Source organism: Mesoplodon bidens (assembly GCF_964165515.1).
Source record: "Mesoplodon bidens genome assembly, chromosome: 11".
NCBI classification, from domain to species: Eukaryota; Metazoa; Chordata; class Mammalia; order Artiodactyla; family Ziphiidae; genus Mesoplodon; species Mesoplodon bidens.
Genome location: NC_138167.1, coordinates 83,879,779 through 83,907,215, shown reverse-complemented (window position 1 = coordinate 83,907,215; position 27,437 = coordinate 83,879,779). Strand labels below are relative to the sequence as shown.

Here is a 27,437-nt window from a genome sequence, read left to right as displayed (position 1 = left end):
CATTATATAAATAGAACCATCATTTGAAACAAAGAAACTCAATTTCAAGCTCTCAGAGATGTCCAAAATTCCATTAACATGAGGTAAAGACAATCACTGATTATTATTATTGTTATTAATAGGAAAAACTATGTTGGCAGATAAGATTATCATGTTGGATACAGTGGCTGATTCTATTTTCTAAAGCAAGCAAAATAAAGGTATAACAATTTGGTATACCACAGGAAATTCTTCAGACATATTTTCAATCAGAGAAAGCTGATATTTACCAGCAAAATTTAGGCTCCTCCGTGTTATACTCTTATAGAACTCATATTTCAATAAGTAAGTATTTACGTAAGCTCCTTAAAAGAACACACAGTTAGTCTTTAGTCACCATGTGTTCCCGAAACCTCGCACTACTGTCTAGCAAAGGAAACACTCAATTATTTCTTGAATCAATTAATTAATGAATACTGGTTGTAAAAAAAAAAAAAAGACCTGTTTTGTATTTACATTAATCTCTGAAAACTAAGAATAATATTCATTTATTTATTCATCAATACTCCAAATATTCCAAAAACTTTACTGAATGAATGCCTGCTATATGTAAAGCATTGTGCAACATACTATAATCTACATAACATACTGTTCTAAATTCCTTACATGCATTAATTTATTTAATCCCAACAATCCAGAATATAGCTACATTATCATACCCCTTTTTATCGAAACTGAAACACACAGTCAAACTTGCTAAAGATTACAAAACCTCAAAGGAAGTATATTTCTCCCATAAAAAGTTCAAACTTTCAAGTGAAAAATAATTTATACATACGAATACCTATAAAAACAGGCAATACAGGCTTACCAGAAAGGTGAAGATGAACAAAAAAGATATTTAGGATAGAAAGAATGGCACATCAAAGGAATGGGAAAACTAAAGCTTAGGTAGAACCCCAAACCAAAGAATGGATAAAATATTAAATTCCCTGGGGAGAAAAACGATCCTCAAAGGTGACCTAAAGGCATTTTAGGTAGAACCACCCTAAGCACAGAAAATTTAGAATCCTGGGCCCCTGTGTTAATGTTGGTAGTAATCTCTAGACTGTGACACCAAGGCCATGCTGACACATTTCCATTAAATGCCACCTTGGAGAGCTGCATCCTGGCTGGAAACAAAAGGGAAAGAGGTGGGAGCCACATAATGGAAGCTTCCTAAACACCAAGTTCATACTCTTATAATTTACTCAGTATTTAAAAATTTTTTCCTTTTACTTAAAGTGAATAAATTACATAAATAAAATAATTCAAACAAAATAAAATATATTAAAAACTAAGTCTTCTTCTCACTTCAGTCATCTACTTTCCCTCTTAGGAAGCAACCACTGTCAATAATTTATGTATCCTTCTTGAAGCAGTATACAGATATATAAGCATATATACTACTTCTAATTTTTCTATAAAGAAAGGCATACCATACACATTTTTCTGTACCTTGCTTATTCATTGAAGGTTTTTAAGCTTAAGAACAGCATTACCATATGTATATTTTAGGAAGAAGCAAGATGGATCAAAAGTTTTGGTGGGAGAGAACTGGTGGTTATGGGAAGGAGAGGCAGTGAATGGGGCTAAAGAAACCAGATGGAAAGATCCTGTTATAATATGGTTTATGATGTCAAGAGTCTGTAATAATTTCAAGTCCAAAGTGAGAAGGAATGTTAATTAAAAAAGAATAAGTAAATTTTATTTGGATGCCTTTTCCAACAAACCAACTTTAAAAATAACAAACAAGCAAAACTGTGAGAAAATTAGGAATATGTGAACAAAGACACAACACTAAGAGGTTCAAAGACATAAGTACTTTAGGTATGTAAATGGTATTGTGGAAACACTTCTGAGGAACTGCTTTGGTATATAAGAGATGTATACTAAAATACTTAGGGTTGAGATGATATGATTTGCTTCAAAATAATCCAGAGGGGTTGAGAGACAGACACAGAAGTGTTAGGAGATAAAACAAGACTGGCTCAGAGATGGTAATTACTGATGCTGGGTGATGGGTATGTGGGGATGCATCATACCACTCACTATACTTCTGTACTTGTTTGAGATTTCCATAATTAATTACAATATTTTAATTAAAAATAAAAGTGCTTCCACTGCCAGCAGGTGGCACAGAGACCAGGTTTACCCTCCTGCCTGAAACAAATAAAAGACTGAACAAAAAAAAAAACAATGGTTTTCAAGACACTGGACATAAAGAAGCAAGAAAGATCCCTAAGAGACAGAAAACACAGAAGGTGAGCTTTGCAAAAGCTTCCTGGCCATGGCAAAGGACCACCTGAAAGGATTAGAGGGATGAGTATTTAGAGCTCCCAGAGTTCCTTTTCCCAAAAGCCAGACTTAAAACTTCATTTCAGAGAGATACGAGTAGAGTACTCAGAAGGGTCCCAGCAGTGGGAAATACTTAGCACTAAACACTAATCTGTTCTCACTTAACAAATCTTAAAAGCAATACTCAGAATGATAAAACTGTTTCCAAGGAACTGTGTCACAGAACAAAGCTTAAGAATATTTAACAGAATACAAAAATATCTAGCACTCACCAAAGTAAAATTCACAATGTCTAGCATCCAATAAATATTTACCAGGCATAAAAGACCTAAGAATAAATTTGACCAAGGATGGGAAAATCTGTACAGTGAAAACTATAAGACACAGATGAAAAAAACTGAAGATACTAAAAAATGGAAAAATATTCCATGCTCATGAATTGGAAGAATATTGTTAAAATGTGCATACTACCCAAAGCAATCTACAGATTCAGTGCAATCCCTACAAAATGCCAGTGGCAGATTTCACAGAACCAGAAGAAATAATTCTAAAGTTTGTATGGAACCACAAAAGACTGAATAGCCAAAACAATCTTGTGAAATAAGAACAAAGCTGGTGGTATCACACTCCCTGATTTCAAACTATACTACACAGCAATAGTCATCAAAACAGTATGATACTGGCACAGAAACAGACACATAGATCAATGGAACAGAATATAGAGAGCCCAGAAATAAACCCATGCATATATGGACATTTAATCTATGATAAAAAACGAAAAAAATACACTGCAGAAAGGACAGTCTCTTCAATAAATGATACTGGGAAAACTGGACCACCACATGCAAAAGAATAAAACTAGACGACTATCTTACACCATACACAAATTAACTCAAAATGGATTACAGACTGGAATTCAAGGCCTAAATAGCCGCTTCAATAAATGAAATTGGGGAGGAGACTGGTTCAAGATGGTGCAGTAGAAGGACATGCGCTCACTCCCTCTTGCGAGAGCACTGAAATCACAACTAACTGTTGAACAACCATCGACAGGAAGACACTGGAACTCACCAAAAACGATACCCCACATCCAAAGACAAAGGAGAAGCCGCAATGAGATGGTAGGAGGGGTGCTTTCACAATAAAATCAAATCCCATAACTGCTGGGTGGGTGACTCACAGACTGGAGAACACTTACACCACAGAAGTCCACCCACTGGAGTGAAGGTTCTGAGCCCCAGGCTTCCCAACCCGGGAGTCTATCAACGGGAGGAGGAATTCCCAGAGAATCAGACTTTGAAGGCTAGTGGGATTTGATTGCAGGACTTTGACAGGACTGGGGGAAACAGAGACTCCACTCTTGGAGGACACACACAAAGTAGTGTGCACATCGGGACCTAGGGGAAGGAGCAGTGACCCCATAGGAGACTGAACCAGACCTACCTGCTAGTGTTGGAGGGTCTCCTGCAGAGGCAGGGGGTGGCTGTGTCTCACCGTGAGGACAAGGACACTGGTAGCAGAAGTTCTGGGAAGTACTCCTTGGTGTGAGCCCTCCCAGAGTCCTCCATTAGCCCCACCAAAGAGCCCAGGTAGGCTCCAGTGTTGGGATGCCTCAGGCCAAACAACCAACAGGGAGGGAACCCAGCCCTACCCATCAGCAGACAAGTGGATTACAGTTTTACTGAGCTCTGCCCACCAGAGCAACACCCAGCTCTACCCACCACCAGTCCCTATCATTAGGAAACTTGCACAGGCCTCTTAGATAGCCTCATCCACCAGAGGGCAGACAACAGAGGCAAGAACTACAGTCCTGCAGCCTGTGGAACAAAAACCACATTCACAGAAAGACAGACAAGCTCAAAAGGCAGAGGGCTGTGTACCAGATGAAGGAACAAGATAAAACCCCAGAAAAACAACTAAATGAAGTGGAGATAGGCAACCTTCCAGAAAAAGAATTCAGAATAATGACAGTGAAGCTGAACCAGGACCTCGGAAACAGAAAGGAGGCAAAGATGAAGAAGATGCAAGAAATGTTTAACAAAGACCTAGAAGAATTAAAGAACAAACAAACAGAAAGAAACAATAAAATAAATGAAATGAAAAATATACTAGAAGGAATCAATAGCAGAATAACTGAAGCACAAGAACGGATTAAGTGAGCTGGAAGACAGAATGGTGAAATTCACTCCTGCAGAACAGAATAAAGAATGAAAAGCAATGAAGACAGCCTAAGAGACCTCTGGGGCAATATTAAACACAACATTCGCATTATAGGGGTCCCAGAAGGAGAAGAGAGAGAAAGGACACCAAAAAATATTTGAAGAGATTATAGACAAAAACTTCCCTAACATGGGAAAGGAAATAGCCATGCAAGTCCAGGAAGCACAGAGAGTCCCAGGCAGAATAAACCCAAGGAGAAACACACTGAGACACATAGTGATCAAACTGGCAAAAATTAAAGACAAAGAAAAATTACTGAAAGCAGCAAGGGAAAAATGACAAATAACATGTAAGGGAATCCCCATAAGGTTAACAGCTGATTTCTCAGCAGAAAACCCTACAAGCCACAAGGGAGTGGCAGGACATATTTAAAGTGATGAAAGGGAAGAACCTACAACCAAGATTACTCTACCCAGCAAGGATCTCATTCAAATTTGATAGAGAAATCAAAAGCTTTACAGACAAGCAAAAGCTAAGAGAATTCAGCACCACCAAATCAGCTGTACAAATGCTAAAGGAACTCCTCTAAGTGGGAAACACAAGAGAAGAAAAGGACCTACGAAAACAAACCCAAAACAATTAAGAAAATGGTAATAGGAATAATCATATTGATAATTCCCTTAAAGGTGAATGGATTAAATGCTCCAACCAAAAGACACAGGCTCTCTGAATGGATACAAAAACAAAACCCATATATATGCTGTCTACAAGAGACCCACTTCAGACCTAGGGACACATACAGACTGAAAGTGAGGAGATGGAAAAAGATATACCATGCAAATGGAAATCAAAAGAAAGCTGGAATAGCAATACTCATATCAGATAAAATAGACTTTAAAATAAAGAATGTTACAAGAGACAAGGAAGGACACTACATAATGATCAAGGGATCAATCCAAGAAGAAGATACAACAATTATAAATATATATGCACCCAACACAGGAGTACCTCAATACATAAGGCAACTGCTAACAGCTATAAAAGAGGAAACTGACAATAACACAATAGTAGTGGGGGACTTCAACACCTCACTTACACAAATGGACAGATCATCCAAACAGAAAATTAATAGAGAAACACAAGCTTTAAATGACACCAGATAGATTTAATTGATATTTACAGGACATTCCATCCCAAAACAGCAGATTATACTTTCTTCTCAAGTGTGCACGGAACATTCTCCAAGATAGACCACATCTTGGGTCACAAATCAAGCCTCAGTAAATTTAAGAAAACTGAAATCATACCAAGCGTCTTTTCTGACCACAACGCTATGAGATTAGAAATCAATTACAGGGAAAAACACAAACACATGGAGGCTAAACAATACGTTATGAAATAACCAAGAGGTCACTGAAGAAATCAAACAGGAAATCAAAAAATACCTAGAGACAAATGACAATGAAAACACGACGATCCAAAACCCATGGGATGCAACAAAAGCAGTTCTAAGAGTGAAGTTTATAGCAATACAATCCTACCTCAAGAAACAACAAACATCTCAAATAAAGAATCTAACATTACACCTAAAGGAACTAGAGAAAGAAGAATAAACAAAACCCAAAGTTAGCAGAAGGAAAGAAATCATAAAGATCAGAGCAGAAATAAATGAAATAGAAACAAAGAAAACAATAGCAAAGATCAATAAAACTAAAAGCTGCTTCTTTGAGAAGATAAAATTGATAAACCATTAGCCAGACTCATCAAGAAAAAGAGGGAAAGGACAAATCAATAAAATTAGAAATGAAAAAGGAGAAGTTACAACAGACACCACAGAAATACAAAGCATCCTAAGAGACTACTACAACTAACTCTGTGCCAATAAAATGGACAACCTGGAAGAAATGGACAAATTCTTAGAAAGATATAACCTTCCAAGACTGAACCAGGAAGAAATATAAAATATGAACAGACCAATCACAAGTAATGAAATTGAAACTGTGATGAAAAATCTTCCAACAAACAAAAGTCCAGGACCACATGGCTTCACAGGCGAATTCTATCAAGCATTTAGAGAAGAGCTAACGCAAACCCTTCTCAAACTCTTGCAAAAAGTTGCAGAGGAAGGAACACTCCCAAACTCATTCTACGAGGCCACCATCACCCTGATACCAAAACCAGACAAAGATACTACAAAAAAAGAAAATTACAGACCAATATCACTCATGAATATAGATGCAAAAATCCTCAACAAAATACTAGCAAACAGAATCCAACAACATATTAAAAGGATCATACACCATGATCAAGTGGGATTTATTCCAGGGATGCAAGGATTCTTCAATATACACAAATCAATCAATGTAATACACCATATTAACAAACTGAAGAATAAAAACCATATGATCATCTCAATAGATGCAGAAAAAGCTTTTGACAAAATTCAACATCATTTATGACAAAAACTCTCCAAAAAGTGGGCATAGAGGGAACTTACCTCAACATAATAAAGGCCATATACAACAAACCCACAGCAAACATCATTCTCAATGGTGAAAAACTGAAAGCATTTCCTCTAAGATCAGGAAAAAGACAAGGATGTCCACTCTCGCCACTATTATTCAAGAAAGTTTTGGAAGTCCTAGCTACGGCAATCAGAGAAGAAAAAGAAATAAAAGGAATACAAATTGGAAAAGAAGAAGTAAAACTGTCAATATTTGCAGATGACATGATACTATACATAGAGAATCCTAAAGATGCCACCAGAAAACTACTAGAGCTAATCAATGAATCTGGTAAAGTTGAAGGATACAAAATTAATGCACAGAAATCTCATGCATTCCTATATACGAATGATGAAAAAACTGAAAGAGAAATGAAGGAAACACTCCCATTTACCACTGCAACAAAAAGAATAAAATACCTAGGAATAAACCCACCTAGGGAGACAAAAGACCTGTATGCAGAAAACTATAAGACACTGATGAAAGAAATTAAAGATGATACCAACAGATAGAGATATATACTGTGTTCTTGGATTGGAAGAATCAATATTGTGAAAACGACTATACTATCCAATACAATCTACAGATTCAGTACAATCCCTATCAAATTACCAATGGCATTTTTTACAAAACTAGAACAAAAAAATCTTAAAATTTGTATGGAGACACAAAAGACCCCAAATAGCCAAAGCGGTCTTGAGGGAAAAAAACAGAGCTGGAGGAATCAGACTCCCTGACTTCAGACTATACTACAAAGCTACAGTAATCAAGACAATATGGTAACTGGCACAAAAACAGAAATATAGATCAATGGAACAGGATAGAAAGCCTAGAGATAAACCCATTCACCTATGGTCAACTAATCTATGACAAAGGAGGCAAGGATATACAATGGAGAAAAGACAGCCTCTTCAATAAGTGGTAATGGGAAAACTGGACAACTACAGGTAAAAGAATGAAATTAGAACAGTCCCTAACACCATACAAAAAATAAACTCAAAATGGTTTAGAGACCTAAATATAAGACCAGACACTATAAAACTCTTAGAGGAAAACATAGGAAGAATGCTCTTTGACATAAATCACAGCAAGATCTTTTCTGATCCACCTCCTACAGTAATGGAAATAAAAACAAAAATAAACAAATGGGACCTAATGAAACTTAAAAGTTTTTACACAGCAAAGGAAACTACAAACAGGATGGAAAGACAGCCCTCAGAATGGGAGAAAATATTTGCAAACAAATCAATGGACAAAGAATTAATCTCCAGAATATATAAACAGCTCATGTAGCTCAATATTAAAAAAAACAACCAACCCAATCCAAAAATGGGCAGAAGACCTAAACAGACATTTCTCCAAAGAAGACATACAGATGGCCAAGAAGCACATGAAAAGCTGCTCAACATCACTACTTACTAGAGAAATGCAAATCAAAACTACAGTGAGGTATCACCTCACACCAGTCAGAATGGGCATCATCAGAAAATCTACAAACAACAAATGCTGGAGAGGGTGTGGAGAAAAGTGAACCCTCTTGCACTGTTGGTGGGAATGTAAATTGATACAGCCACTATGGAGAACAGTATGGAGGTTCCTTAAAGAACTAAAAATAGATTTACCATATGATCCAGCAATCCTACTACTGGGCATATACCCAGAGAAAACCATAATTCAAAAAGACACATGCAGGCTTCCCTGGTGGCGCAGTGGTTGAGAGTCCGCCTGCCGATGCAGGGGACGCGGGTTTGTGCCCCGGTCCAGGAGGATCCCATGTGCCGCGGGGCAGCTGGGCCCGTGAGCCATGGCCGCTGAGCCTGCGCGTCCGGAGCCTGTGCTCCGCAACGGGAGAGGCCACAACAGTGAGAGGCCTGCGTACTGCAAAAAAAAAAAAAAAAAAAAAAAAAGACACATGCACCCCAATGTTCATTGCAGCACTATTTACAATAGCCAGGTCATGGAAGCAACCTTTCATTCATCGACAGATGAATGGATAAAGTAAATGTGGCACATATACACAATGGAATATTACTCAGCCATAAAAAGGAACGAAATTGGGTCATTTGTAGAGACATGGATGGATCTAGAGACTGTCATACAGAGTGAAGTAAGTCAGAAAGAGAAAAACAAATATATATTAATGCATATATGTGGAACCTAGAAAAATGGTACAGATGAACCGGTTTGCAAGGCAGAAATTGAGACACAGATGTAGAGAACAAACGTATGGACACCAAGGGAGGAAATTGGTGGCGGGGAGGGGGGGTGATGGTGTAATGAATTGGGAGATTGGGATTGACATATATACACAAATATGTATAAAATGGATAACTAATTAGAGCCTGCTGTATAAACAAATAAATAAAATAAAATTCAAAAAAAAATGATACTGGGGAAAAAGTCAGTCTCTTCAGTCAATGATACTGGGAAAACTGGACAGCCACATGCAAAAAAAACTAGTCCACCATCTTATACCATACACAAAATTAACTCAAAATGGAATAAAGACTTGAATTCAAGATCTGAAACCATAAAATTTCTAGAAGAAAATATAAGTGGCAACCTTACTGATATTATTAGCCGCCTTACCAATGTTTTAGTGGATCAGACTCCAAAGGAAAGAGAAACAAAAGCAAAAAACAAACATCAAACTGAAAAGCTTCTGTACAGCAAAGGAAACCACAATCAAAACAAAAGGCAGCTTACTAAATGGGAGAAGTTATTTGCAAATCACCTATCTACAACTCAACAACAAGAAAAAACCAAGCAACCCAACTTAAAAATGGGCAGAGAATCTGAATAGACATTTTTCCTAAGAAGACATAAGGCTGGCTAACAGGCACATGAAAAGATGCTGAACATCACTAATCATCAGGAAAATGCATATCAAAACCATGAGATATCACCTCATACCTGTCAGAAATGGTGATTATCAAAGAACAATGAATAACGAGGGTTGGTGAGTATATGGAGCAAAGAGAAACCTGTTACACTGTTGGTGAGAATGTAAATTGGTGCAGCAACTATGGAAAACAGTATAGAGGTTCCTTAAAAAAAATTAAAAATAGAACTACTGTATGATTCAGCAATTCCACTTCTGGGTATTTATCTAAAGAACATGAAAACACTAATTCAAAAAGATATATGAACCCCTATGTCCACTGCAGCATTATTTACAATAGCCAAGATATGCAAACAACCTAAGTGCCCACTGATGGATGAATGGATAAAGAGAACATTATACATACACACACACACACACACACACACACACACACACACACACACACACAACAGAATACTACTCAGCCATAAAAAATGAAATCCTGCCATTCGTAACATGGTTGGACCTTGAGGGTATGATGCTAAGTGAAATAAGTCAGACAAAGAAAGACAAATACCATATGATTTCATTCATATGTGGAATCAAAACACACACACACCAAAGAACAAACAAACAAAATAAAACAAAAACAAACTCAGAGATACAGAGGACAGATTAGTGGTTACCAGAGAAGAAGGGGGTTGGGAGGTGATCAAAATGGATGAAGGGGGTCGGCTGTATGGCGATGGACGATAACTAGACTTGTGGTGGTGAGAACTCTGTAGTGTGTACAGATGTTGAACCATAGTGCTCCACCCTGAAACTTAAATACAAAAAAATTTGTTTAACTCAGCAGACATGTAAAGAAGCCTGAAAATACTACCCACAATAAATAGGAAAAGAAAACCAACGAACCAACACCAACCCAGAAGTGACAGAGATGCTAAAATTAGCAAAGACCTTAATATAGTTACTAGAACTGAATTCCACATAAAGCTACAGTAAAGATTGAACATGTCAAGGAAAATATGAAAAAAATCAAAATTGGACTTCAGGATAAAAACTACAATTTCTGAGATGAAAAAATGCACTATGAAATTACTGGCAGATTAGACATTGCAGGAAAAAAAGATCAGAGAACTTAAAGACATGACCACAGAAACTATCCAAAATGAAACAAAGAGACAAAAAAGATTAAAAATAAATAAACAGGGATTTCCCTGGTGGTCCAGTGGTAAAGAATCCACCTTAAAATGCAGGGGACGCAGGTTTGATCCCTGGTCAGGGAACTAAGATCCCACATGCCGAGGGGCAACTAAGCCCGCACGCCACAACTACTGAGCTCACGCGCCTCAACTAGAGAGCCTGCATGCCGCAAACTACAGAGCCCACACGCCCTGGAGCCTGCACACCACAACTAAAGAAGAGAAAAAGATGCACGCGACAACTAGACAGAAGCCTGTATGCCGCAACCAAGAGCTCATGTGCCGCAACGAAAGATCCCACGTGCCACAACTAAGACCCAACACAGCCAAAAATAAATAAATTTAAAGATAGGGCTTCCCTGGTGGCGCAGTGGTTGAGAGTCCGCCTGCCGATGCAGGGAACACGGGTTCGTGCTCCGGTTTGGGAAGATCCCACATGCCGCGGAGCGGCTGGGCCCGTGAGCCATGGCCGCTGAGCCTGCGTGCCCGGAGCCTGTGCTCCGCAGCGGGAGAGGCCACAACAGTGAGAGGCCCGCGTACCGAAAAAAAAAAAAAAAAAAAGATAAGTCTTTAAAAATAAACAAAAAAACAGAACATCAGTGAGTTATGAGAGAACTTTCAGTGGCCTAATAGCAGAGTTCCCAAAGGAAATCAAATAGGAGGCAGAAAAAAATATTTTGAGATAAAATATCTAAAATTTTTCTAAATTTGATGAAAACTATAAACCCACAGACCCAAGAAGCTCATTAAACCTCAAGCACCAGAAACATGAAGAAATGTGCAATGGCAGGTCAATTAAATTACTGAAAAGCAATAAAGAAAAAATCTTAAGAGCTGACAAGAAAAAAAGACACACTAGATAAACAGAACAAAGATAAAGCTAACAACAAATTTCTTATGTGACACATAAGTGAGAAGACACAAGAGCAACATCTTTAAAGTATGAGGGGAAAAAACTGTCAATCTAGAATTCAATACTCAGCAGAAATACCTTTAAACACCTTTTTTTTTTTTTTTGGCGGTATGTGGGCCTCTCACTGTTGTGGCCTCTCCCGTTGCGAAGCACAGGCTCTGGACACGCAGGCTCAGCGTCCATGGCTCACGGGCCCAGCCGCTCCACAGCGTGTGGGATCCTCCCGGACCAGGGCATGAACCCATGTACCCTGCATTGGCAGGAGGACTCTCAACCACTGCGCCACCAGGGAAGCCCTAAACACCATTTCTTACATATACATATAAAAGCTGAAAAAATTCTCACCAGTATTTCTGCGCTATAAGAAATGTTAAAGTCCATAAGATGGAAGGAAAATGATACTGATGGAAAAATGTATCTACACAAAGGAAAAAACAACACTGCAATTGGTAACTACACAGGAGTCTTGTGATCAATGAGGTCTCTGATAAAGAAAAAAAATCTATGGTTAGAGATGCTTATCTCATAAGAAACTTATTAACAACAAGCACACACATAAAAAAAATCTATCTTCCTCCCCTCTCCCTCTCTCTCAAAGCTGACATACACCAAAGACATAGAATTAGAGGGTTAACTCAATGTCATATTAGGAGGAAATTATGCTGTGTCTTAGATTTCTAATGGAATACAGCCACTACTTGTCTGAAAAGAAACTTAAAAGAATGCTTGTCATACAACTGTCTATGTGTCATTACCTATACTAAATCTATAAAAAATCTTCAATACTCCAACATTTGTCATATTAATAATACAAAACAATATTAACGCATACATGTGGAATCTAGAAAAATGGTATAGATGAACCTATTTGCAGGGCAGGAAAAGAAACACAGATGTAGAGAACAGACGTGTGGACACAGTGGGGGAAGGGGCGTGTGGGATGTATTGGGAGATAAGGTTTGACATAAATACACTACCATGTGTAAAACATGTGTAAAACAGATAGGTAGTGGGAACCTGCTGTATAGCACAGGGAGCTCAGCCCGGTGCTCTGTGTGACCTAGATGGGTGGGATGGCGCGGGGAGGTACAAGAGGGAGGGGATATATGTATACATATAGTTGATTCAGTACATTGTACAACAGAAACTAACATAACATTGTAAAGCAATTATACTCCAATAAAAAAAAATAATACAAAACAGACCAGTATTTTTCAAAGAATATTTTGATTTAAGGGGGTAAATATTGCTGTGCTAGAGATTCTTAAAAGATTAATGACAAACTGAGTAGTAAATTTTGCTCTGAGCTTCCTAGCAGCCAAATAAAATGGTAAACATACTGGTTTACACAGTTTTCATTACTTGGCACAAAGAAAGCATATAAATGTTTGGTAAAGTAATTTTTTATAATTTTTATCAGAAACATATAAAATGACTCCCATATTTTTAAAAAAGGTTTTGCTAGCATGTTACATAACAACAATGTAATAGCTAACTTGTTCTAACCACTTACAACATCAAAGCACCATACTAATAATTTCTAATCATTGATTCAGTGCAACTTTACAATCATCCTGAGCTAGGCACTATTATTAACCCCATTCACTACAACTACACAAGCAATGCAGAAATATTCTTTAATGAATGTCTTTTATATTGTTTTTCTACGAAGTCAAAGAGATATTAAATTCTAAATCAGAAAAGGCATTTTGTAGGTAGACAATACATGTGTATTTTTAAAATAATCATCTTTCATAAAACCTTCATTGAAGTATTTCTTGCTGATTTTACTTTGCTGAATTTACTTAACTCACAATTTGTACAAATTGCAAACACCCACTGAAGCAAATAGCTAAACTGCTTCAATACGTGTATTTATGTATAAATGCTTCTTTCAGTTATTTCTGCCAGGTAAGTATCACATAGAAATCAGATATGTTTATCTTGAAAAACAGAAACTTTACCAGATAAATTTTATTTATCAACAAACATTTGGGAAGTTATCACATGAAGAAATATCCAGAGTTATTTTGTGTAGGTCCAAGGAACACTGCAATAACCAACAGGGAGGCTACAGGGAGGATGATTTCCTTTCAGTATGATAGAGAAAATGCTTAACATACTCCAATCCATGAATGGAAGTGTATCACTTTACAAGTTCACTAGGTTCTCTAGCACTGAAAGCACTGAAGCACAGAATGAAGAGCTCTGTGTCATAAGAGTTCCAAACAGGAACTCTGCTTTGCAATTTAGTGCCTCACAGTTCTGGAGGCCAGCAGGCCAAAATCAAGGTGTCAGCTGAGTGTTCCCTCTGAAAACTGTAGGAAGAACCCCTCCTTGCCCTGTCCTAGCTTGTCTTGATGTGCTGGCAATCCTTGGCATATTCCCTGGCAGCTGCAACACTTCAATCTCTGCTTCTGTCATCATAGGACGTTCTCTCTGCTCCACCATCACCCATGTGTTTCTGTCTCTATGTCTTTCTCTTCTTCTTATTAAGGACATCAGTCATATTAGATTAAGGGCCTGTCATACTTCAGTATGACCTTATCTTAACCTAAGTAATTGCATCTGCAAAACCCTATTTCCAAATAAGGTCACATTCTCAGGTACTGGGAGTTAGAACTTCAACTTATCTTTTCGGGGACACAATTCAACTCATGACAGGTATGAAAGAGAACTAGATGATTATCAACTCTAGGATGCTAAGGCTCTAGATAACTATGAGACAACAAGTGCAACATTATACTATATATGAATAGAACAATTCCAACTCACTCATATATTCTACTTATTCATGTCATTCATTTAACAAATACTTGCTAGGCACCATCCTGAGCACTGGAGACACACTAAAAAAAAGTTCCTGCCCTCATGGAGTCTGTATTCCAACAGAATAAAAACTGCCATCATTTATGAGTAGCTACTATGTGCCAGACACCGTCCTGAAAATATACAGGTTATAATCTCTTTAGTCCTTACAGCAACCCCTGTTAGATAAAAACCTTTATGCCCTTTGTCACGTGAGAAAACTAAGGAACAGAAACATAACTATTTGTTGGAGGTCATCACCTTCCTGGTGAAATGACCCTTTTTTTTTGGTTATAAAAATGTTCTTTTTATCTTTAATGATACTCTTTGCCTTTAAGTCTATTTTATCTGATATTAATATAGCCACTCTAGTCTTCTTAGGCTATTTTGCATGTGCTTGTTACAAATAAGCGTGTCTACATGTTACTCTCAAGAAAGTGATTACATCTTCAATGCCTGAAAAGAATACTTTGAATACCTTGGGTTTAGTGCTCACAGACTGCATTCATATAGGCCTCAATTTTTGCAAAACAAATTAATCCACCAATTCTAAAGGTTTAAATTATATTTCCCTCTTCAACTCACATTTCTGAGGTTTTTATTTGTTTAAATGTCCTAAATATGTATACCTAGGAATGAAACAGTAAACATGGTGGAGGCTCCAACCCAAGCTTAAGTGGTGGTGTTTCCAACAATGGAAGATTTCGAGATGATACTGAACGACAAACTCCTTTAACACTGCTGTCAAAAGAATACATGAATTGGATGATATGCCACACTGGATGACTTGAAAGATGGCTTTTCACTCTATCAACCCATGACTCCAATATTAATAATGCCTTATTGTAACAAGCACTAGATCAGTACTTTAAAAAATCCAATAAACCTTTATTTTTAAAAATATTTTTAAATTGTGAATTTTTATCAATACAAACTGGCCTTTCCTCCAATTATTCTGAAGAGTGAGATATTATTTAAATCAGAACAGGAAATATAATACAAATTTACCTAAAATAACAGTTTTGTGGCTAAACCCTACAGGGTAGCTAACATTCTAGAGTATATGAAAGAAGATTAAGTTATACCACCCAGAGATACAACAAAATATTCATTAAGAATATAGAGAGAATTTACCAAATTTACCAAAATTATTTATTTCCACTAAATATCTGACTACTTTTATACTAATTTGAATATATTTTCTTACCTGCAGCTTCATTTCTTCTAAGTCTTTAGTTTTCTCTACTAATTCCCCTCGTAGCTCTTCAAGCAGCAGCTGAAATTTTTCCTGGTGAGTTTGCTTTTCATGTAATAGGCGCTTGAGCTCATTTTGTGACTTTATGTACTCATCCTGCAACCTAATTTTTTAAAAAGAAGAATTTAAGTGTATCCTTTGCTTTCTAATCGCATTACTTTATGTGAAGTCAACCAACACTACAGAGCAAGATCAATATCATATATTCATTAAACTTACAAATATAATGCTTTACAGTTTCATTTATTATTAACACTGTAATTTCTGAATGCAATTTTACTTTGAAGGGAAAAAAACATATTTAGCCACCTAGATACATTTAATTTTATATGTCTTGCTACTTTCAAAACAAGACTTTTATAAATTTATAATCCACTTGATTTAAAGAAAATTTACTTGTATTTAAAAAGTTTTAAATGTATACTGTATACTGCAAAATAACAAAATTATACTGTATATTCCAGAGCAAACATTCAGACAAAATAAAAATTTTTAATCAAGCCTCTCACTTCCAAATTTAAGTAATTTATTTACCTTGTGTGTTCAGCTTTCAGAGTCTGATAATTAGTTTTATGATGTTCACATCGTAACCGTTCATCAATTAACATTTTTTGGAACTCTGATTGAGAACTTGTCAGCCCACTGTCTCCACCAGGAGGAAAAATGGTGGGAAAAGTGTCCATATTGGTAAGTGAGCTGACAACCATGTAAAAGCAAGTCTTGCTTTCTTATTGTCTTAGTTTTCTTTTCAAGAGTATTTTTCACTTTCTTCGTGCTAAGACAGAATCTCAGGAGGCCAAATTATACCTGAAGAGAGAAATACACTTAATTAGTGATCAGTGAACTCCTTCAGTATTATATACCTTTTATCACTTCTTATTATTCTCCTTATCATTTCTATAACAAACCCAATTTTCAGATTTTTCAGTTGTTCATAAAATTCAAGAATAAAGTTGAATCATACCTTAAATTTTCTTTACTTCCATGCAGTTTCTGTGCCGATCAAGGTCATATCTTCAAGTATTAGCCTAACTCGATGTAACGACTCTTCCAGTGTATGTAGTCCCAGATTCACAAGTCACCAATGTTTCCTGAAATTACTGAGGTAAACTTCAAGAGTGGATTCTAGTACGAAATCCATACTCCGAAACCAGGGGAAAAGCTATTTGGAACTTGTTAAGTGGCTGGGGAGAATCACAGTCTTCACAAAGATGACCTTCAGCATGTAATTATGTCTGTGATTAATGCTACAAAGGATCTTTTACTTGACACAAGGTGACTGCACTCAGGCTGCAGATTCAGAGAAGAAATCAGTCAACATATAAATATTGATCATCTATGTATTATGCACTGTGCTAAGAACAGGAAAGTCAATCACCTCAGCTATCCCCAAAGCACCAATCCAGGATTATGAAAGTAACCAAATGTTTGCTGTATCTAGAAGTAAAAAATGATGACACAGTGTTCTTACTGTAAATAATTAAAAACAAAAATTTTAATCAAAACAATTCTGTCCCTTTTAACTTCATTCATCTTTCTCAAAACTATTATATATATATATTCCTAACAGTACCTCCCTTAGTCATGGGTGATTATGAATTACCTTTTCTTACTACAAGAGACCATCTTTAGCCTACACAACCCAACCATTAAATTACTGAGTCTTGCTTGAACTACATCATTTCTGATAAATTAATGTGATGTCTACATATTACACAAGAAGACTTTTAAACTAAAATTGAGGTTGCTTTGGTTTCCTGCTTTATCTATTTTAACAGAGGGGTAAAAGTCCTTCAAGGACACTTTACTCCTTATTCTTCGGTTAAAAGTGCACAAGGATTCAATATTTGCAAATGCAGAGTGCACTGTTTGTAGCAGCTGCCACAACATTATCCTGTCAAGAATATACATTTGCCATGGAATTAATAAACTGGATCATAAAAGTGGCATGTAATTTTTTTTTAATTTATTTATTTTCCGCTGTGTTGGGTCTTTGTTGCTGCGCGCAGGCTTTCTCTAGTTGCAGCGAGTGGGGGCTACTCTTCGTTGCGGTGCATGGGCTTTTCATTGCAGTGTCTTCTCTTGTTGTGGAGCACAGGCTCTAGGCGCATGGGCTTCAGCAGTTGCAGCATGCGGGCTCAGTAGTTGTGGCTCGTGGGCTCTATAGCACAGGCTCTGTAGTTATGGCGCATGGGCTTAGTTGCTCCACAGCATGTGGGATCTTCCCGGACCAGGGCTCGAACCCATGTCCCCTGCATTGGCAGACGGATTCTTAACCACTGCACCACCAGGGAAGCCCTGGCATGTAATTCTGATTCTGCTCTTTGATGCAAATTAATTTTTAAGAGACAGAAACATATAATAAACATATCTAATACTTTCTAATAATATCACCAAAAGGCATTATGAGGTTTTAATTAGCTAAAAGCTTACACTACATTAGAAAAATCAAAAGCTACCCTTTAGTCCTACTACTAGTGAAAGAAAGATTTCCAAGATAAAATGAATATTTTTTTCCTTTGTATTCCAGTTAACTTGACAGTAAAGTAAACATTCTCACTGACCCCTACCCTAAAATGAGAGTTAAGTCCTCACAGACATAAAATTTACAAAGACCTGAAAGTTTCTGGAAAATAAAATTAAAATGATTTATCTCCTTCCCTCTTGGCACTGAAATATTCACTAGACATACTTTCCAGGACTTCACTAATTTCAGAATATCCCTTTCTCAATCACCACCACCATTACCTCATCTCCAATTCTAGTTTCTATGCAAACATACGTGTACTGCCCTCTTGTATTTTCCCAAACCAGGAAGATTTCTCCTGTTCCAAGTTGATGTTTGCAATTTCATTACTTTTTAATATGTTAGTTTTTTGAATAATAAAGCTAGAATATACCAACACACATCACCAGTAGGTACACCCAAACGCATGATATACTTTCCCCTCATACCACAAAAAAATACGTTAATTTGCGTGCGTACATACACACACACACACACACACACACACACACACACCTATGGTAAGCTTTCTGCAAAGTTATCTGCATCAAAATGATAAATCTGCTTATCCTCTGGCCCAATCCTAGGAATTTATTCTATGACAATAGCTGGATGAGTACCCAAATGTAATTACTATATAAGAATTTTCTTTGTGACTTTTTTTAATTAAAAAAATGAAAAAATCAGAAATAAGCTAAACTTCTATAAATAAAGGTTTATCTATACTATGCATTAAAAAGGACAAGTTAGATCTGTCCCCACAGCATGGTGAAGAGTATAAGTGACAGATACACACACACTATGTTTACATACACATAAAAAGAGTCAAATAGTGGTACACCAAGCAGCGAATAGTGGTAACTTCTGGGGAAATAATAATGGGGGGACTCCCTGACAGGAAAACTTGCACCTTGCACTTTCAAAATTTTACTGTTAAATTTTCTTTTTAACAACTACAAACTGTTTTTCAGATAATGAACAATTCTATCACTCTATTCAAATTATCTTAAACCAAATTAATTACCCTTGCTTTCAATCTACCTTCAATATCCTTACTTTCCAGCTTCTGATATTCATACCAGTATTATGCTACCATTCATCCACACTTACAACCTCAAAGTCTTCTCTGCTTTCTCTCTCAACTTCCCATGTATGAACAACAAATACACTTTCTTTAAAATGCATTCCATTCTCTCCATTCCTACTTAACCACAAAAAGTCAAGTTTGTATCATCTCATAACTAGACTATTAGAGCTTTTTATTATCCCTGCTTCCAATATTTTCTCTCTCTAGTCTACCCTCCAAACACTGCCAGATCAATAGTCAGAAACTGTTATTTGATTTCTCATTCTCACTCAAAGGCTCCCATATATGAGACAAAATCAAAACACCCCAGTCTTGCAAAGCACTACACAATCAGCCCCAATCTACCTTGTCTAATCTCATTTCCCACCATCTGCCAAGAATATCCTACTCCAGCTAGCCCTTGAATAAATATGCACATCACACCTTTGTTCACGCAGATTTTGTCTTAGTTTGTGAACCCTATACTAATGAAAATGGACTCTAGTATGCACGATAATCATTAACTGTTCTCTATTTCTGTGATGATTGAATATAAATAGGTTTAAACACAGTAGTTAGATACTGGAAAGAAATCCTTGACTCAAAGTTATGAGCCCCTGGGTTGCATTTGCCAATAGCCTTTTTCAGAATTTTCTCCTCTAGGAATAGTTAAGAATCACAGAAAACTATCTGCCAATTTGTGTGAATCTAACCAAGGTCAGAATGAATTTTTTACCTGTTTTCAAGTACTCTGTACATATAACATATCCAGTTCTCTAATTCAGTAGTAATCAACTTATCAATAATAATCTTGAAAAATATAGTATGGTGACTACCATATCCAAATAGATATCTAGTGTCAGAGATAGAAAGGTTTCATAAAACAATTCTTTCTCTGACCTTCAAAAGTGGTCCATCATTCTATATTCAAGGTTACAAAGAAAAGAACTTCTATTTTTTATACTAATTATATAAGGACGTTTTTAGCTAAAAATGGAAAACCCCAACTCAGTTACCATATAATCTACCTCTTATACCAAGAAATCTGAAGACAATCTTCTATTACCATTAATAGAGGATTAAGTAATTTGGATCAAGCCTACCGCTAAGGACAGCAAGAAAAGCTGGATACATACTTTTTTAAATTGGCTTGAAGACACTGGAAAATAAAAGAATAATTATTTACTGAGATGGGAACGGGGGAAGATATGGATGCAGAAAGATGAGACTGGCACTTGGAACCACCCTTCCCCTAGAGGCATCTGCCAATTCCAGAGAGGTAGCTGGGAGACTGAATGCCCTGGGACAGTCTTTAAATTCAAAGAAAGATATATTAGATCAGCAAGGAGTGGAGAAGCCCTGGTGAACACCCTTCATTTTGGATAGAGACTTCAAAGGCTGCCTCTTAGGAATAAGGGTAATTCAGAAGAAAGATATTAGACTAGACCTCAAATTGCTCTAAAAAATAAATATGTGACACATACACACATGTAAAAGTCCATGGGAAGATAAGGTAACATGAATTAAAGCCACAGAAACAACAGACGATAGGCAGACAAACAAGGTCTCACTACTAAAGAGTTATCAGAAAATGGCTCTAAAAGAATTTTTAAAATTCTAATTGTGTACAAAACAATAGAAAAGAAGGTTGAGAAATTTGGGAAAGGATTAGAAACCATAAAAAGAAACCAATGGAAACTCTAACTTGAAAAATATGATAACCAAAATTAAGAGCTCAATTGAGTGGGTAAAACAGCCCAGATTAGACATAGTTTAGGAAGTAATTGGAAGACAGCTTAAAAGAATATGTTCAAGAAAAAGTAGAAAGAGAAACAAGGATGGAAAATATAGAAAAGAAGGAAAGAAATACAGAGAATAAAGTTAAAATGTCACTTTAACAGACATGAAATTGGAGTCCCAGAAAGAAAGGAGAGAACAGAGCAGAAGCAATACCTCAAAAACAAACAAACAAACAAACCAGTTTGACATCATCCCCAAACTGAGGAAAGGTATCAATTCTCAGATATAAAAAGTCCTACAGGGACTTCCCTGGTGGTCCAGTGGCTAAGACTCCACGCTCCCAATGCAGGGGGCAGTATAAATCCCTAGTCAGGGAACTAGATCCTACATGCCACAACTAAGAGTTCACATGCTGCAACTAAAGGTCCCGCATGCCGCAACTAAAAAAAAATATCGTGTATGTTGCAACTAAAGATCCTACGTGCCTCAACTAAGACCCAACACTGCCAAATGAATAAATACCAAAAAAGAAAGTCCTACAATCCCCAAGCACATAAATAAAAAGAAATCCACACTTATGCACATCACATTAAGACAGCTAAAAACCAAAAATAAAGGGAAGATCTTAAAATCAGGCAGAAAGAGACAAAGTGCCTGTAAATAAGAGCAACAAAAAGACAGAAGTGACTTCAACAGTGAAGGCCAGAACACAATGTACAGTGCTGAAAGAAAACAACTGCCAAACTAACGTTCGATAAATACAGCAATACTACAACTTTGAAGAATGATAGTAAAACAAAGAAAATTTTCAAAGAAACAAAATAAACTCATCCCTAAAGATGTACACTAAAGAAACAGTCAAGGACTTTTCATACACAATGAAAATTCTTAGATGTGAACTTGACAATGCAGAAAGGAAGATTAAAGGAAACCATAAATATATGTATAATTTGAATTGAATATTAATTGCATAAAATATCTATAATAGCTTGTGGGATTTGGACATATACTGACTTAAAATACATGACATAAATGGTATATAAGACAATAAAGGTAGAATTACAAGTGCAACAGAGTCCTTGCACTGTATAGCAGAAGGGTAAAAGTATCAATTAACATTCTATTTTGATAAGTCAACAATACATATTGTAAAGGAAATGGGTTGGCAAACTACACTCCATGGGCCAAAGTTGGCCTGTAGCCCTTTTTGTATGGCCCCAAGCTAAAAACATTACCTCCTTTCTTAAGAGTTAAAATAAAAAGAATGAAAATAGATGTAAAAATCCTCAACAAAATATTAGCAAATCAAATACAGCATGTTTAAAAAGAAGTATACACCATGACCAAGGAGGATTTATTTCAGGCATGCAAGGTTGGTTCAATATTAAAAAAAATCAATTACTATAATCCATTACATCAACAGGCTAACGCAGAAAAATCACATGATCATATCAATAGATGCAGAAAAAGCATCTGACAGAATCCAACATGTATTCATGATAAAAACTCTCAACAAATACGTACAGTATAGAGGGATACTTCCTCAATTCGATAAAGAACATCTACAAAAAATCTACAGCTAACAGCATACTTAATGGTAAGAAAAATAGCTTTCCCAGTAAGAACAAGAACAAGCAAGGCTGTCCCTTCTCACCACTCCTTTTCAAAACTGGATGGCACTCAACTAACACAGTAAGAAAAGTAAAAGGCATACAAAAAGAAAAGAAATAAAACTATCTTTGTTTGCAGATCACATGATCATCCACAAAGGAAAGCCAAAAGAGTCAATTAAAAAAACAATTCCCCTAGGGGCTTACATGGTCGCACAGTGGTTAAGAATCCGCCTGCCAATGCAGGGGACACAAATTCGAGCCCTGGTCCAGGAAGATCCCATATGCCACGGAGCACCTAAGCCCATGCGCCACAACTACTGAGCCTGCGCTCTAGAGCCCACATGACAGAACTACTGAAGCCCACACGCCTAGAAGCTGTGCTCTGTAACAAGAGAAGCCACCGCAATGAGAAGCCCATGCACTGCAACAAAGAGTAGCCCCCACTCACTGCAACTAGAGAAAGCCCAGGTGCAGCAACGAAGACCCAAAGCAGCCAAAAATAAATAAATAAAATAAATATTTTCTTAAAAAAGGCAATCCCCCAAACTAATAAGCAATTACAGCACAACTGCAGGATAGAAGATTAATATACAAAGGTCACTTTCTTCCAACAGCAATAAACAAATGAAATTTGAAACTTAAAACAATACCATTTACATTAAAAAAAAACCAAAATGAAACAGGTATAAATCTAACAAGATATGTATAAGATTTACATGAGAAAAATGATAAAACTTTGATAAAAGAAGTCAAAGAATTAAATAAACAATAAATTATTTTAAACATCTTTATTGGAATATAACTATTTTACATTGTTGTGTTAGTATCTGCTGTGTAACAAGTGAATCAGCTATATGTGTACATATATCCCCATATCCCCTCCCTCTTGCGTCTCCCTCGAACCCTCCCTATCCCACCCCTCTAGGTGGTCACAAAGCACTGAGCTGATCTCCCTGTTTTGTGCGGCTGCTTCCCACTAGCTATCTATTTTACATTTGGCAGTGTATATATGTGCATGCCACTCTCACTTTGTCCCAGTTTACCCTTCCTCCACCCCGTGTCCTAAAGTCCATTCTCTATGTCTCACCTTCACTACTTTCCTGCCCCTAGGTTCTTCAGAACCATTTTTTTTTTAGATTCCATATATATGTGTTAGCATACGGTATTTGTTTTTCTCTTTCTGACTTACTTCACTCTGTATGACAGACTCTAGGTCCATCCACCTCACTACAAATAACTCAATTTCGTTTCTTTTTATGGCTGAGTAATATTCCATTGTATATATGTGCCACATCTCCTTTAACCATTCATCTGTCAATGGACACTTAGATTGCTTGCATGTCCTGGCTACTGTAAACACAGCTGCAATGAACACTGTGATACCTGACTCATTTTGAATTATGGTTTTCAAAGGGTATATGTGCAGTAGTGGGATTGCTGGCTCGTACGGAACTTCTATTTTTAGTTTTTTGAGGAACCTCCGTACTGTTCTCGATAGTGGCTGCATCAACTTATATTCCCATCAAGAGTGCAAGAGGGTTCCCTTTTCTCCACACCCTCTCCAGCATTTACTGTTTGTAGATTTTTTGATGATGGCCATTCTGACTGGTGTGTGGTGATAGCTCAATGTACTTTTTTTTTTTTTTTTTTTTTTTTTTTCTTTTTGCGGTATGCGGGCCTCTCACTGTTGTGGCCTCTCCCGTTGCGGAGCACAGGCTCCGGATGCGCAGGCCCAGCGGCCATGGCTCACGGGCCCAGCCGCTCCGCGGCATATGGGATCCTCCCAGACCGGGGCACGAACCCGTATCCCCTGCATCGGCAGGCGGACTCTCAACCACTGCGCCACCAGGGAGGCCCTCAATGTACTTTTGATTTGCATTTTGCTAATGATTAGTGATGTTGAGCAACCTTTCATGTGTTTGTTGGCAATCTGTATATCTTCTTTAGAGAAATGTCTATTTAGGTGTTCTGCCCATTTTTGGATTGGGTTGTTTGTTTTATTGATACTGAGCTGCATGAGCTGCTTGTGTATTTTCGAGATTAATCCTTTGTCTGTTGATTCATTTGCAAATATTTTCTCCCATTCGGAGGGCTGTCTTTTTGTCTTGTTTATGGTTTCCTTTGCTGTGCGAAAGCATTTAAGTTTCATTAGGTTCCATTTGTTTATTTTTGTTTTTATTTCCATTTCTCTAGGAGGTGGGTCAAAAGAATCTTGCTGTGATTTATGTCACAGAGTGTTCTGCCTATGTTTTCCTCTAAGAGTTTTATACTGTCTGGCCTTCTATTTAGGTCTCTAATCCATTTTGAGTTTATTTTTGTGTATGGTGTTAGGGAGGGTTCTAATTTCATTCTTTTACATGTAGTTGTCCAGTTTTCCCAGCACCACTTATTGAAGAGGCTGCCTTTTCTCCACTGTATATTCTTGCCTCCTTTGTCACAGGTTAGTTGACCATAGGTGCGTGGGTTTACCTCTGGGCTTTCTATTCTGTTCCATTGATCTATATTTCTGTTTTTGTGCCAGTACCATACTGTCTTGATTACTGTAGCTTTGTAGTATAGTCTGAAGACAGGGAGCCTGATTCCTCCAGCTCCATTTTTCTTTCTCAAGATTGCTTTGGCTATTCGGGGTCTTCTGTGTTTCCATACAAATTGTGAAACTTTTGGTTCTACTTCTCTGAAAAATGCCATTGGTAGTTTGATAGGGATTGCACCGAATCTGTAGATTGCTTTGGGTAATATAGTCATTTTCACAATATTGATTCTTCTGATCCAAGAACATGGTATATCACATCATCTGTTTGTATCACCTTTAATTTCTTTCATCAGTGTCTTATAGTTTTCTGCATACAGATCTCTTGTCTCCTTAGGTAGGTTTATTCCTAGGTATTTTATTCTTTTTGTTACAATGGTAAATGGGAGTGTTTCCTTCATTTCTACTTCAGATTTTTCATCATTAGTGTATAGGAATGCAAGGGATTTCTGTCCATTAATTTTATATCCTGCAACTTTACCAAATTCATTGATTAGCTCTAGTAGTTTTCTGGTAGCATCTTCAGGATTCTCTGTATATAACATCATGTCATCTGCAAACAATGACAGTTTTACTTCTTTTCCGATTTGGATTCCATTTATTTGTTTTCTGTCTGTGACTGCTGTGGTTAAAACTTCCAAAACTGGGGCCTCCCTGGTGGCGCAGTGGTTGAGAGTCCGCCTGCCGATGCAGGGGATACGGGTTCGTGCCCCGGTCTGGGAGGATCCCATATGCCGCGGAGCGGCTGGGCCCGTGAGCCATGGCCTCTGGGCCTGCGCGTCCGGAGCCTGTGCTCCGCAACGGGAGAGGCCACAACAGTGAGAGGCCCGCATACCGCAAAAAGAAAAAAAAAAAAAAAAAAAAAAACTTCCAAAACTATGTTGAATAATGGTGGTGAGAGTGGGCAACCTTGTCTTGTTCCTGATCTTCGTGGAAATGGTTTCAGTTTTTCACCACTGAGAATGCTGGCTGTGGGTTTGTTGTATATGGCCTTTATTATGTTGAGGTAAGTTCCCTCATGCCTACTTTCTGGAGGGTTTTTATCATAAATTGGTGTTGAATTTTGTTGGAAGCTTTTTCTGCATCTATTGAGATGATCATATGGTTTTTATCCTTTAATTTGTTAATATGGTGTATCACATTGATTGATTTGCATATACTGAAGAATCCTTGCATTCCTGGGATAAACCCCACTTGATCATGGTGTATGACCCTTTTAATGTGCTGCTGGATTCTGTTTCCTAGTATTTTGTTGAGGAGCTTTGAATTTACGTTTATCAGTGATATTGGCCGGTACTCTTCTTTTTTTGTGACATCTTTGCCTGGTTTTGGTATCAGGCTGATGGTAGCCTCATAGAATGAGTTTGGGAGTGTTTCTCCCTCTACTATATTTTGGAAGAGTTTGAGAAGGATAGGTATTAGCTCTTCTCTAAATGTTTGATAGAATTCGCCTGTGAAGCCATCTGGTCCTGGGCTTCTGTTTGTTGGAAGACTTTTCATCAGAGTTTCAATTTCAGTGCTTGTGACTGGTCTGTTTATATTTCCTATTTCTTCCTGGTTCAGTCTTGGAAGGCTGTGTTTTTCTAAGAATTTGTCCATTTCTTCCAGGTTGTCCATTTTATTGGCATATAGTTGCCTGTAGTAGTCTCTCACGATCCTTTATATTTCTGCAGTGTCAGTTGTTACTTCTCCTTTTTCATTTCTAATTCTGTTGATCTGGGTCTTCTCCCTTCCTTTCTTGATGAATCTGGCTAATGGTTTATCAATATTGTTTATCTTCTCAAAGAACCAGCTTTTAGTTTTATTGATCTTTGCTATCGTTTCCTTCATTTCTTTTTCATTTATTTCTGATCTGATCTTTAAGATGATTTCTTTCCTTCTGCTAACTTTGGGGGTTTTTTTTGTTCTTCTTTCTCTAATTGCTTTGGGTATAAGGTTAGGTTGTTTATTTGAGATTTTTCTTGTTTCTTGAGGTAGGATTGTATTGCTATAAACTT

At 37.1% G+C, this 27,437-nt stretch overlaps 1 protein-coding gene across 4 annotated transcripts in view; it reads right to left on the bottom strand.

The window, feature by feature from the left end:
• CEP83 (centrosomal protein 83) overlaps positions 1-27,437 on the bottom strand; it is a 121,597-nt gene that overhangs the window by 58,785 nt on the left and 35,375 nt on the right. For 3 of the 4 annotated variants that reach the window (XM_081248714.1, XM_081248717.1, XM_081248716.1), the window contains exons 2-4: positions 16,950-17,275; positions 16,520-16,792; positions 15,938-16,088 (exon numbers count right to left, since the gene is read on the bottom strand). In XM_081248714.1, the coding sequence (XP_081104840.1) occupies positions 15,938-16,088; positions 16,520-16,692 (324 nt within the window). In that variant the 5' untranslated portion in view covers positions 16,693-16,792; positions 16,950-17,275. Of the gene's footprint in view, positions 1-15,937; positions 16,089-16,519; positions 16,793-16,949; positions 17,276-17,363; positions 17,677-27,437 lie in introns of those variants that run through there. The other variant, XM_081248715.1, reaches the window with a different exon arrangement.